The sequence below is a fragment of the Oncorhynchus masou genome, chromosome 6 (assembly GCF_036934945.1).
Source record: "Oncorhynchus masou masou isolate Uvic2021 chromosome 6, UVic_Omas_1.1, whole genome shotgun sequence".
Lineage (NCBI taxonomy): Eukaryota > Metazoa > Chordata > Actinopteri > Salmoniformes > Salmonidae > Oncorhynchus > Oncorhynchus masou.
The window spans coordinates 55,624,005-55,637,806 of record NC_088217.1 but is presented as its reverse complement, the minus strand read 5'-3'; the positions used below and the strand labels follow the sequence as shown (position 1 = coordinate 55,637,806).

Below are 13,802 nucleotides of genomic sequence, written 5' to 3'. Positions count from 1 at the left end.
GACGGAAGCCACTCCTTAGTAAAAGGAACATGACAGCCAGCTTGGAGTTTGCCAAAAGGTAAATAAAGACTCTCAGACCATGAAAAACAAGATTCTCTGGTCTGATGAAACCAAGATTGAACTCTTTGGCCTGAATGCCAAGCCTCACGTCTGGAGGAAACCTGGCACATTCCCTACAGTGAAGCATGGTGGAGGCAGCATCATGCTCTGGGGATGTTTCCGAAGCAGGGACTGGGAGACTCGTCAGGATTGAAGCAAAGATGAAGGAAGCAAAGTACAGAGGCATCTTTGATGAAAACCTGCTCCACAGCGCTCAGGACCTCAGACTGGGGCGAAGGTTCACCTTCCAACAGGACAACAACACTAAGCACACAGCCAAGAACACGCAGGAGTGGCTACATTGGGTCAGTTACTGAAAGGTTACTGGATCGAATCCCCAAACTGACAAGGTAAGCAAGACAGTTAACCTACTGTTCTATACAGTTGAAGTCGGAAGTTTACATACACCTTAGTCAAATACATTTAAAACTCAGTTTTTCACAATTCCTGACATTAATCCTAGTAAAAAAATCTGTGTGTTAGGTCAGTTAATATCACCACTTTATTTTAAGAATGTGAAATATCAGAATAATAGTAGAGAGAAATATTTATTTCAGCTTTATTTTCTTTCATCTCATTCCCAGTGGGTCAGAAGTTTACATACACTCAATTACTATTTGGTAGCATTGCCTTTAAATTGTTTAATTTGGGTCAAATGTTTCAGTTAGCCTTCCACAAGCTTCCCACAATAAGTTGGGTGAATTAAGGCCCATTCCTCCTGACAGAGCTGGTGTAACTGAGTCGGGTTTGTAGGCCTCCTTGCTCACACGCTTTTTCAGTTTCTGTTCAACCCACACATTTTCTAAATGATTGAGGTCAGGGCTATGTGATGAGCACCCCAATACCTTGACTTTGTTGTCATTATGCCATTTTGCCACAACTATGGAAGTATGCTTGGGGTCATTGTCCATTTGGAAGACCCATTTGCGAACAAGCTTTAACTTCCTGACTGATGTCTTGAGATGTTCCTTCAATATATCCACATAATTTTCCTACCTTATGATGCCATCTATTTTGTGAAGTGCACCAGTCCCCCCTGCAGCAAAGCACCCCCACAACATGATGTTGAAACCCCCGTGCTTCACGGTTGGGATGGTGTTCTTCAGCTTGCAAGCCCCTTTTTCCCCCAAACATAACGATGGCCATTATGGCCAAACAGTTCTATTTTTGTTTCATCAGACCAGAAGAAGTGTCTCCAAAAGTATGATCTTTGTCCCCATGTGCAGCTGCAAACCGTAGTCTGGCTTTTCTATGGCGGTTTTGGAACAGTGGCTTCTTACTTGCTGAGCGGCCTTTCAGGTTATGTCGATATAGGACTCGTTTTTACTGTTGATATAGATACTTTTGTACCCGTTTCCTCCAGCATCTCCATTTCATCCTTTGCTGTTGTTCTGGGATTGATTTGCACTTTTCACACCAAAGTACATTCCTCCCTAGGAGACAGAACGCTTCTCCTTCCTCAGTGGTATGATGGCTGTGTGGTCCCATGGTGTTTATACTTACATACTATTGTTTGTACAAATGAACGTGGTACCTTCAGGCATTTGGATATTGCGCCCAAGGATGAACCAGGCTTGTGGAGGTCTATAACTTCTTTTCTGAGGTATTGGCTGATTTGTTTTGATTTTCCCATGATGTCAAGCAAAGAGGCACTGAGTTTGAAGGTAGGCCTTGAAATACATCCACAGTTCCACCTCCAATTGACTCAAATGATGCCAATTAGACTAACAGAAAGCCATGACATCATTTTCTGGAATTTTCCAAGCTGTTTAAAGGCACAGTTAACTTAGTGTATGTAAACTTCTGACCCCCTGAAATTGTGATACATTGAATTATAACTGAAATAATCTGTCTGTAAACAATTGCTGGAAAAATTACTTGTGTCATGCTCAAAGTAGATGTCCCAACCAACTTGCCAAAACTATAGTTTGTTAACAAGACATTTGTGGAGTGGTTGAAAAACAAGTTTTAATGATTCCAACCTAAGTGCATGTAAACTTCCGACTTCAACTGTATATATATAAAAATAACCAGTCAAAAGTTTGGACACACCTACTCATTCAAGGGTTTTTCTTATTTTTTTTACTATTTTCTACATAGTAGAGTAATAGTGAAGATATATAAACTAAGGAACACAAAAAAGTGTTAAACGAATCAAAATATATTTATATTTGAGAATCTTCAAAGTAGTCACCCTTTGCCTTGATGACAGATTTGCACAATCTTGGCATTCTCTAAACCAGCTTCACCTTGAAAGCTTTTACAACAGTCTTGAAGGAGTTCCCACATATGCTGAGCACTTGTTGGTTGCTTTTCCTTAACTCTGCAGTCCGACTCATCCCAAACCATCTCAATTTGGTTGAGGTCAGGGGATTGTGGAGCCCAGGTCATCTGATGCAGCACCCCATCACTCTCTTTCTTGGTCAAAAAGCCCTTACACAACATGGAGGTGTGTTGAGTCATTGCGCCCAAGTTTAATTCTCCTGGCAAAGGTAACCGGGTTTTTGGCTAAAATGTACACTGGTACTTGGTAAAGTTCACGATGCAATTGTCCTTAACAAGGGCCCCAGGACCAGTGGGCGCAAAATAACCCCATAACAGCAAAGATCCACCACCACATTTTACAGTACGGATGAGTATTTTCTGCATATGCATTGTTCCTTCGAAGGCCAAACCCACCACCGGTGTACGTGGCCAAATATGTATATTTTCATGTCATATGACCATAGCACTGGTTCCAATCCAAGTACCAATGCCATTTAGCAAACTCCAAGCGGTGCTATGCTTAGATGACATGAAAATAAAGCCCTTTGGCCACTCACACAAATGGTGGGTTTGGCCTTCGAAAGAACAATGCAAATGCAGAAAATAACTAAATACAGTGGGCAGACTGTAGCATTCTGCACGTTGCAACTTCATGAACAGCCCACCACTTCAGGCGTGCATTTTTCACCAGTTTGAACGAAATATATAACAGCTGTAAATGACTGAGCTTTACTGTATGTTTCATGTTGGTGACCATCGTGTTGAAAATACTGTATAAAATAAAATTTCTTACTAGCTCGAGAGGAGAAGCAGTTCAGGGTAGTTGAACTATCCCTTTTAGTTAGGCAGACTGGTTTAATAAATCGAAAAACTTTCTCACCTTGAGCTCACAGTCCTCATTCACTGCCAAGTTACTGGGCTTCAGATCCTGCAGAGGGGAAGGAGAGAAGGGAGAATAAGGCAGGTACTAACACTGTCAGGTATTCCAATTTCCGCCCTCCACCAAATTCAAGCATCTTGACGTAAAGAATGATGTAAAGTACCAGTCAAAATTTTGGACACACCTACTCATTCAAGGGTTTAAACATTTTTATTTATTTTTTAATATATATATTTTCTACAATGTAGAATAATAGTGAAAGACATCAAAACTATGACATAACACAGATGGAATCATGTAGTAACCAACAAAGTGTTAAACAAATCAAAATATATTTGAGATTCTTCAAAGTAGCCACCCTTTGCCTTGATGACATCTTTGCACACTATTGGCATTATTATTCTACAATGTAGAAAATAGTAAATAAATTGTAAAAAAAATTGAATGAGTAGGTGTGTCCAAACTTTTGACTGGTACTGTAAGTTTGATGTAACTTACTCTGTGGATGATGTCTGCTGAATGGATATACTGCAAAACAAAATCAGACAACTATTTACAATTGCATAGCTATGAAAACCTATAGCTGCACCTATGAACACACACACGCACGCACACACACACACACACACACACACACACACACACACACACCTTGAGACCCCGGAGGATCTGGTATATCAGGAACTGAACGTGGTCGTCCGTCAGTTTCTGACACTTGACAATATTGTTGAGGTCCGCCCCCATCAGGTGGGTCACCAGGTACCTGCCAATCACAACCAAAAAAAGGTAATGGGAAAATTTGTATCATTGCAGGAAATGTGCTTTAAAACAGTGGTGTGGTCAGAGACTGCACCATTGGCCACCCACAGCCCCACACCGCTACTGAAAAAAATCCTAGGGGAAACACAATAGGTGTAGAGAGAGAGAGGTCTCAAATTAAACTACAAATTACAAGCAGTAAACACCGCTAAGTGCTTTACAGCTCATTAAGGGTGAACCAGGGATAGAGAAGGCAAGTCTAAAGAAGGTTGGTTCTTTAAATCAGAATAACAGTTTTCAGCTGCCTTTTAAAATGATAAACTTGGAATAGCTAACAACATGGCATTGGAACACAAGTGATGGTTGCTGATAATTTCCAGCTACAATAGTCATTTCCAACATTAACAATGTCTACACTGTATTTTTTATCAATTATGTTATTTTAATGGAAAAAATAGCATCTTTTATAAACTAGGGCATTTTTTTAAGTGACCCCAAACTTTTCGATAGTAGGTAGTGAGTGAGTGAGTGAGAGAGAGAGAGTGAGTGAGTGAGAGAGTGAGAGAGAGTGAGAGAGTGAGAGAGAGTGAGAGAGATCATATCCTAGCCCAATGAGAAATGAAGGTTAGTACTTCAGTATTCTACACACATTTATGCTGGAAGCCACAGAGACAGTGGAATGCTTGTTACCATGGAAATAAGGAATAATGTGCAGCATGTGTGCAGTGGTAAACCTGCATGTGTCTCAGTGAGATAAATCACACGACCAAACACATTAAATAGAGACCTGCAGAAACATATATAATACGCCTGGGATTTGCCAGGGACCTCACAATACGACATTATCACGATACTTATGCATAGATATGATATTGCGATTCTATATTATCACGATTCTATATGTAATTGTGAGTCGATACGGATTTGATTGTGATTTGATGTTCCAAACATATTGGAACATCCTATAGAACAAGCTATAGGATGAAAAATAACAGAGTGTTGGAGCAGGTACAGCAGACTCGCGCTAGCTAACAAAAAAAAGTAGAAAATAGAATGTTTTAAAAATCGACACTTAAGAGTCACAGGGCTCTATACATAGGTGCAAGTGTTGTATGCACCTTAGTTTGCAATTTTGTGATGTAAAATCTGGTGCACTGGCATTTTCACCCCTTCTGCAATTTACCTGTCCAATATCAGCTCACTTGCACAGAGGTGGGAGGGGTGGCAAGATTTGATGTGTGTCCTTAAAAAAAAAAAGTGCAAAAGTGGCAATTTCATACAGCGCAAAATGAAAGTTTTAAGACCCATCAAAAGCAGGTAACGTATTTGGTCATGGCATGGATTTTAAGATCGGAAGTGCAACCTATCCAGCCGTGACATACAGTGCCCATGGAATCTCGTATTTAAAAACATTTAAAAAACGATTGCCCCCCCCCCCCCCCTTTTGTTTAATTTGATTAAAACCAAGCACATCCTACCCCACCTTTAATCAAGGCAGGTTTAGCAGCTTTGCATGGGTGTGTCATTTTATCCTGGCCATGCATTAGCCAAGTAGCCTACGAGTTAACAGGCTTTTCAAAAATGGCTTAGTGAGAGTGCCCTGAAATATTTGAGGTTTCATGATTCACAATTCACATACCTACATACTTTATTTTGCTTGTTCAAGTCGGCAATCCCATCCCCATTTTCAAAGAGCGCCTCTCGTCCAATTACCAAAGATGCGCTCCTCCAAACTATTCAGTCTCCCTATAATGCCATATCAAAAGCCAATGTTTTTTGAGAATGTGCCTCGGAATGACACAAATTACGATTCTCCTGTCAATTGTATAGACGTGCAAATGTTGTACGTAAAGACATTTAGGACTGTGTGCACACAGTGCCATGGAACAAGAGAGGTTATTTAAGATATCATGCTTCTGACTCCATCCGATTTTGAAATATTATAATTTTATCAAATGAAACGAAAAACAAGAAATCATAGCCTCCCCTCAATGAAGGCTGTTTTTTTTGTCATGCTCAATAGAGGGTTTGGCTCGTGAGAGTGCTTTGAAATAACTATCAATCACCAAAGCTTTAGTGAAAGATCAAGTTTGGGAGCAGCAAAACAGTGAGTGGACCTCCCCTTTTTATCATTATTTTAGTCAGCTCCCATTATTATTTATTTTTGATGAGTGTAAAAGCCTCAATAGTCTTAATATTATATGCCAACGGGGAGCAATTATGGTGCCTGTATCTGTATTTAAACATAGACCATTTAAAACAAGTTGTTTTATTTTGATTCTAATTGGATTCGAAATATTAACTAATTTTAAGCCTCATCAATAGTGCATTTAATCTTGCTTATTCACAACGTTTGGCATATCCATGGCTCAGACATTAAAGACATAATGCAATTTCGGAAACTATTCAGACCCTTTTACTTATTCCACATTTTGTTACGTTACAGCCTTATTCTAAAATGGATTACATAAATATTTTTCCTCCTCAATCTACGCACAACAACCCATAATGACAAAGCGAAAACAGGTTGACTTTCTCGCAAATGTATAAAAAAATTTTTTTTAAACATACCTTATTTACATTAGTATTCAGACCTTTTGCTATGAAACTTGAGCGCAGGTAGATCCTGTTCCAGTTGATCATCCTTGAGATGTTTCTACAACTTGTTTGGAGTCCACCTAAATTTAATTGATTGGACATGATTTGGAAAGGCACACGCCTGTCTATATAAAGATCCCACAGTTGACAGTGCATGTCAGAGCAAAAACCAAGCCATGAGGTGGAAAGAAGTTTTTAGGAGCTCTACGGACATGATTGTGTCGAGGCATAGATCTGGGGAAGGACACCAAAACAGCTTCGAAGGTTCCCAAGAAACTCCATCATTCTTAAACAGAAGACGTTTGAAACCACAATGACTTTTCCTGAAGCTAACCGCTGGAGAAGGGCCTTGGTGTCGGGGAGCTGACCAAGATCCCAATGGTCTCTCTCAAAGAGCTCCAGTGTTCCTCCGTGGAGATGGGAGAACATTCCAGAAGGACAATCATCTCTGCAGAACTCCACAAATCAGGCCTTTTATGGTAGAGTGGCCAGACGGAAGACACTCCTCAGTAAAAGGCACATGACAGCCAGCTTGGACTTCGCCAAAAGGCCCCTAAAGACTCTCAGACCATGAGAAACAAGATTGTCTGGTCTGATGAAACAAAGATTGAACTCTGGCCTGAATGCCAAGCGTCACACCTGGAGGAAACCTGGCACCCTCCCTATGGTGCTGTGGGGATGTTTTTTAGTGGCAGGGATTGGGAGACTAGTCAGGATTGAGGGAAATGGATGGAGCAAAGATCCTTGATGAAAACCTGCTCCATAGTGCTCAGACTGGGGAAGGTTTACCTTCCAAGAAGACAAGGACCCTAAGCACACAGCCAAGACCATGCAGGAATGGCTTTGGGACAAGTCTCTGAATGTCCTTGAGTGGCCCAGCCAGAGCCTGGAATTGAATCCAATCAAACATCTCTGGAGTGACCTGAAAATAGCTGTACAGTGACGCTCCACATCCAACCTGACAGAGATTTAGAGAATCTGCAGAGAAGAATGGGAGAAACTCCCCAAATACAGGTGTGCTAAGCTTGTAGAGTCATAACCAAGAAGACTAAGCTGTATTTGCTTCCAAAGGTGCTCCAACAAAGTACTGAGTAAAGGGTCTAAATAATTATGTAAATGTAATATTTCAGCTTTTTATTTTAAATAACTTGCAAAATTTCCAAAAAAACTGTTTTTGCTTTGTCATTATGGGGTATTGTGTGTAGATTGCTGAGGATTGTTTATTTAATCCATTTTAGAATAAGGCTGTAACAAAATGTGGAAAAAGTCAAGGGGTCTGAATACTTTCCGTATGCACTGTACAGTAGGCCTAGCCTCTAGATCACAGCGAATGCTATGTTTAACAATATATTTCCATATTGAAGTCATGCAATTAGACATCTTACAATGTGGATTTAGCAAAGATGGGATAGGCTTACAAACATTTTGTTATTTTTGTTTCTGTAGGTTATTTAACAAATTGGGCTACAATGGACTAACATTCGAATTGGAGTTGACAATGCAATTCATAAAATACTGTAAATACACAACTTGAAGCAACCAAATATTTAGCCACGGAGCACATTCTGATTGGCCAGTGAGGGGGTCAAGCCTCGACACATCTACAACTTTATATTCACCAAAACCCAGCACTTGCACACCGCCAGCATACCGCCAGCATCTGTTCCCATAATTCCGGTTGTGAAAATAGCTAAAATATTTGACACACCCCCGAACCTATGGCACTACCACCCGCTCTTACATGTACCATTGCGTTAAGTTTGTTCAAATGGAGCCCACAGTATCGACATAAAATCATCAAAAATAATATCTCAATACTCTACTGTTAGCTTGGGTGGTATACTGTATAAACCGTATACCGGGGTATTTGGGAAAAGCCACGGAATGGTTTTTCAATAGAATCCAAAGTTTTCCAATATATTTGAATATTTGTAGCTACTTAAGTTATTACCTTGCAGTCAACTTGTGCAACACCTTAAGGAGATAAAAAATGTAAAAACAGATTGCGTACTTCATTTCACCAGTCACATTATTTTAAATGATTAAGCTTTCTGTGGATTCCCAAAACAGTTGAGCCAGTCACTTGGTGTTTGTTTGTAAATAGCACAACGGGAGAAAGCGAGCTGCTGAGTCCATACCATTCGATATCTATTGGAGAGTCTCTCTGTGTGGCGCACACAAGGTGATAAAGTTACACTTGTACTGAATTCACAACTAAATGTTTGCTATCAGATATCTTATAACGGCTTCCTGCCAGAAGACAAAGAGTTCTGGATGAGTTATTTTCCCCCTGTGTGTTTCCTACTAGCGTTTTTTCCCCCCACCTCAGTTCTTCTCCATGTACACACGCTGCACTTCCTTCAGAAAATGCATGCGTCACAACTTTGTTCATTTGCACAATTTATCTCATTCACTTTCGCTGGATTTGCCCGTCTTTGCAATTTGTTTGTTAGTTTTCGCTCGTTAGCATTTAGCTAACAGCGTCTATGTGATTTCGTTATTAGTTTGTGCCAAGTTTGTTAGCAATCTGGTAACGGAGGCCCAATGGGCTTTTACTTTAGTGCCCACTTGTGTGCAAGGCTGGTAATACCACAAAGTCCGGTATGAGAGAAGGACAGTACAACAATATTAAAATCTGGAACCGCCCAAGCCTACTGCATCGATCCCACCCCCCCATCCCTATAACATATACATTTGCATGTGTTCTGCTAAGCAACTTAAACTCCTATACAACAGCTATTTGAAATGCCAGAGCGAGGGGTTTAAAAATGGCGAGCAAGAGAGAGAACAAGAAAGTTGTTACTCACACATCGTTGAACTCCTCTAGGCTGGTAGCGGGCGTAAACACATCCAACAGGCCGATCACCTGACAGAAAGAGGAGGTCAAAGGTTAGACAACATTCTAAATACAACAGACACAATTCACATTGCAAACATAACTCATACTACAGAAAAAGCTCACACTACAGACAAAACAATAACCACAACATGTGGTCTTCTTCCAACTGCTAAAATCCCTCAGGGGGATTGAGGCAATGTGCAGAGTCCACAAATAGAGGAGAATGGTTTATGCATTTGTCTTTGTGCAAAGAAAAGTAGAGCCTTAGTGTGAGACTGTGCTACCGCCCGTCGTCCTTGACATGGTCTTTCACTGTTTTAATAACCATCAGATAAAGGTTGCTTTGACAACAAACATCACGTTTCATCAAACAAAGTTTAGGGATTTTTGGCAGGTCGTTCTAAAGCTTTGGAACAGAGCCTAAACCACTGTTCTGCTCTCAACACAGGACAGACAGTACACAGTGACAGTCGGGGCTCTGTGACACAGGCTAATGCACTCATAGTGTGTGTGTGTGTGTGTGTGTGTGTGTGTGTGTGTGTGTGTGTGTGTGTGTGTGTGTGTGTGTGTGTGTGTGTGTGTGTGTTGCTGTTAACACAGGAGAAAGTGATGACTGAACTCCTTACAGGAAATCATGCAGAATACAATAAACAGAAAGAGAGAGCCAGAGGGAGAGAGAACAAGGGAAAAGGAGAGAGAAAGAAGAGCTAGCATGCAGGCACTGTGTGGGTGGCTAGAGAGGAGTTGAGGAGAGCGGACAGAGGGAGGAAGTGGAAATCGGTGCCAGACCCAGTGTGCCCCCCTCTGGAGAAACTGACTGTTGTGGGTGGGTGTCATAACAACACGACTCAACACCGTCCACGCAGGGCAGAGCCCTCTGCGATTGGTGGACTCAAGCCAAAACAAAAAGTGATTGGCTGACTCAGGCTTTCCAAAAAAACATAGCCTGCAGTGTAACCAGGCAACAGTGGGGAAATTCACTCAGAGAATAACAGATAATAAATGGGTCGGTCAAGACTCAAGAGCTGTGATCAAACTGACGCGTGTATCTACTCTACTGTTCCCTTACCTGCTGCTAAGCGCTAATTGTTACCTGAACTCAAGAGAAGTTTAAACAACTCAAACCCACACACTCTCTGTGGCAGGTGGATCCTGCTGTTGCCTGAGCGTTACCTAAAGTCACAGAGGGATAAGATTTAGTTTTCGAAAAAAGACCTTGTGCACAATCATTACTGTCAGCCTTGTCCGATTAATATGAATTTATTGCCATTTGCCACACACAACCACAGTTTGGTGGTATTTGCTTACAGTGCAGCAGCATGGTGACTCTTAAGTTGGACTCTGGGTCAAACTCCCTATCATCTTCAACTTGACCATGAAACACAGCAGTTGACCTAGTGTGTTCAGCTTCACCACCACTGAATCATTCAGTGAAACCCCACACCCCTGAAGGAAGACATTTGCTCCAGTGTTGTTTACACCACTGGTTTATGCAGAGTTAACCTCCCTTCACACCACAAGCATAACAGGCATACTATTGGATGTAACCAGTGGTTGTAAAGGTGAAGTGTTGGGGTTTGCAGCACCATACCACCGTGAGAGTGAAATCAGTGAGCAGGACTGATGTTTGAATAAGCGCTGAGGGGCCTCTTCACGTCCTACAACTTAGCTCTCCTATGGTGACTCAATGTTAGAGAGGGGATGTGACCATAGAATTAGAACAACTAGAATATTCTATCATTTCCACTTAAGTCAAGGTACTCTGGTGCGTGGCCAAACAAACTAAATGGCGATCGCCCCGTAGCACTCACTGCTGTCATCATGAAGTGCTTTGAGAGGCTAGTTAAAGATCATATCACCTCTACCTTACCCGACACCCACTTCAATTTGCTTTCCGCCCCAATAGATCCACAGACGATACAATAGCCATCGCACTGCACATTGCCCTATTTATTTATTTATTTTATTTTACCTTTATTTAACTAGGCAAGTCAGTTAAGAACAAATTCTTATTTTCAATAACGGCCTAGGAACAGTGGGGTTAACTGCCTTGTTCAGGGGCAGAATGACAGATTTGTACTTTGTCAGCTCGGGGGTTTGAACTTGCAACCTTCCGGTTACTAGTGCAACGCTCTAACAACTAGGCTACCCTATACTATCTGGACAAGAGGAATACCTACGTCAGAATGCTGGTCATTGACTAAAGCTCAGCATTCAACACCATTAGTACCCTACAAGCTCATCATTAAGCTCAGGGCCCTGGGTCTGAACCTCGCCCTGTGCAAGTGGGGCCTGGACTTCCTGATGGGCCTCCCCCAGGTGGTGAAGGTAGGAAACAACCCCTCCACTTCGCTGATCCTTAACACAGGGGCCCCACAAGGGTGCGTGCTCAGCGCCCTCCTGTTCTCCCTGTTCACCCATGACTGCGTGGCCACGCACGCCTCCAACTCAATCATCAAGTTTGCAGACGACACAACAGTAGTAGGCCTGATTGCCAATAATGACGAGACAGCCTACAGGGAGGAAGTGAGGGCCCTGGCAGAGTGGGGCCAGGAAAATAAACTCTCTCTCAAGGTCAACAAAACTAAGGAGCTGATCATGGACTTCAGGAAACAGCAGAGGGAGAACGCTCCTGTCCACATCGACGGGTCCGCAGTAGAGAAGGTGGAAAGCTTCAAGTTCCTCGGTGTACACATCACTGACAATCTGAAATGGTCCACCCACACAGACAATGTGGCGAAGGCGGCACAAAGGTACCTCTTCAACCTCAGAAGGCTGCAGAAATTCAGCTTGACCCCTATGACCCTCAGAAACTTACACTAATGCCAAATTGAGAGCATCCTGTCAGGCAATATCACCACCTGTACGGTAACTACACCGGCCGCAACCGCAGGGCTCTCCAGAGGGTGGTACGGTCTGCCCAACGCATCACCGGGGACACACTGCCTGCCCTTCAGGTCACCCAGCACCCGATGTCACAGGAAGGCCGATCATCAAGGTCCTCAACCACCCGAGCCACCGCCTGTTCAGCTACCACCTGGCTACACAACCCTGCATCTTAAAAGGCTGTTGGACTATATACATAAACTGGCCACTTTAAATAATGGAACACGAGGCAATTTAATACTTTTTACATACATGATGAGTAAAGTAGTATCTACTGTAATCTACTGTATTTAGTCAATGCCACGCCGACATTGCTCGTCCTAATATTTATACATTTCTTAATTCCATTTTTTTACTTTTAGATTTGTGTGTATTGTTGTGACTTGTAAGATAATACTGCACTGTTGGAGCTAGGAACACAAGCATTTCGCTACACCCGCAATAACATCTGCTAAATACGTGTATGTGACCAATACAATTTGACTTGACATTGAATGTCATGGTCCAAAGGGCCAGGGGCCTTTTGTCGGTTCAAGTGAATGTCATTCTATGGATGTGACACTGACCTGTTGATCCCTTCAGAGAGAAGCTCCAGTACACTTACCACAGGAGCCGGAGGATCATATGAAAACACATACTTTGTCCACTCGACTCCCTTCACACGCACTCGTGTGCACACACAAAAACAGACACATCTACTCCATCTGCTCTTTAGATTAAGAGATGGCGATCAATAGCCTTTCATAGCACACAGATACAGGACCACAGTCTCACTCGAGGTCAGGTCTCCCCAGAATTGAGGCAGATGGCGCGTGCACACACACACACACACACACACACACACACACACACACAAGATTTTTCAGAAATCGGAGTTGGAGGATTATTGGAACTTGAATAAGCAGCGAGGGAATCCTCTAGGCTCAAACTGGGACTCGTGAAAAATCCGGTAACTTCTGCAAAGTTGGACTGATCGATCAGTAAAAAGGTCAAGGAAAGGTTAACTCACATGCTGCGGGAGGTGTGTATGGGGACGGGGTTAACTTACGTTCTCGTGTTTCATGTGTTTGAGGAGTCGTAGTTCTCTGTAGGTCCTCTTAGCGTGGATGACGGACTGGAACGGCCTCGACAGCTTCTTCACCGCTATCTTCAGTCCCGACTTCACGTCATACGACGAGCTGCGCAGTGTCAAAGAGCACACACACACCTTGGTAATTATAACATTCATATCACATGTATAATATTACTGTTATAACATAACATTCATGTTATCACAGTAATGACGTTACATCAATAATTCAACACTACATTCCTCTTATTTCGATTGCATGCTACTTTCAACCAGACATTTAAATAAACCATTCTTAAATGTAATATTGTGTGAAGTGGTCCTTGGGACCTGGAGAGGCGCTGTACACAAAGGTGTTTTATTAAACATCATGATTGTTGTAGCCTCGGTAATTTTGCAGTACTCCG

The 13,802-nt window shown here is 42.2% G+C and overlaps 1 protein-coding gene across 1 annotated transcript in view; it reads right to left on the bottom strand.

Annotated features, from left to right (window-relative positions):
* The window catches only part of LOC135542316 (mitogen-activated protein kinase 14A-like), a 49,061-nt gene that overhangs the window by 13,923 nt on the left and 21,336 nt on the right, over positions 1-13,802 (bottom strand). The window contains exons 2-6 of the mRNA XM_064969197.1: positions 13,375-13,504; positions 9,409-9,467; positions 3,896-4,007; positions 3,743-3,772; positions 3,245-3,292 (exon numbers count right to left, since the gene is read on the bottom strand). Coding sequence (XP_064825269.1) covers positions 3,245-3,292; positions 3,743-3,772; positions 3,896-4,007; positions 9,409-9,467; positions 13,375-13,504 — 379 coding nt within the window. The remainder of the gene's footprint in view (positions 1-3,244; positions 3,293-3,742; positions 3,773-3,895; positions 4,008-9,408; positions 9,468-13,374; positions 13,505-13,802) is intronic.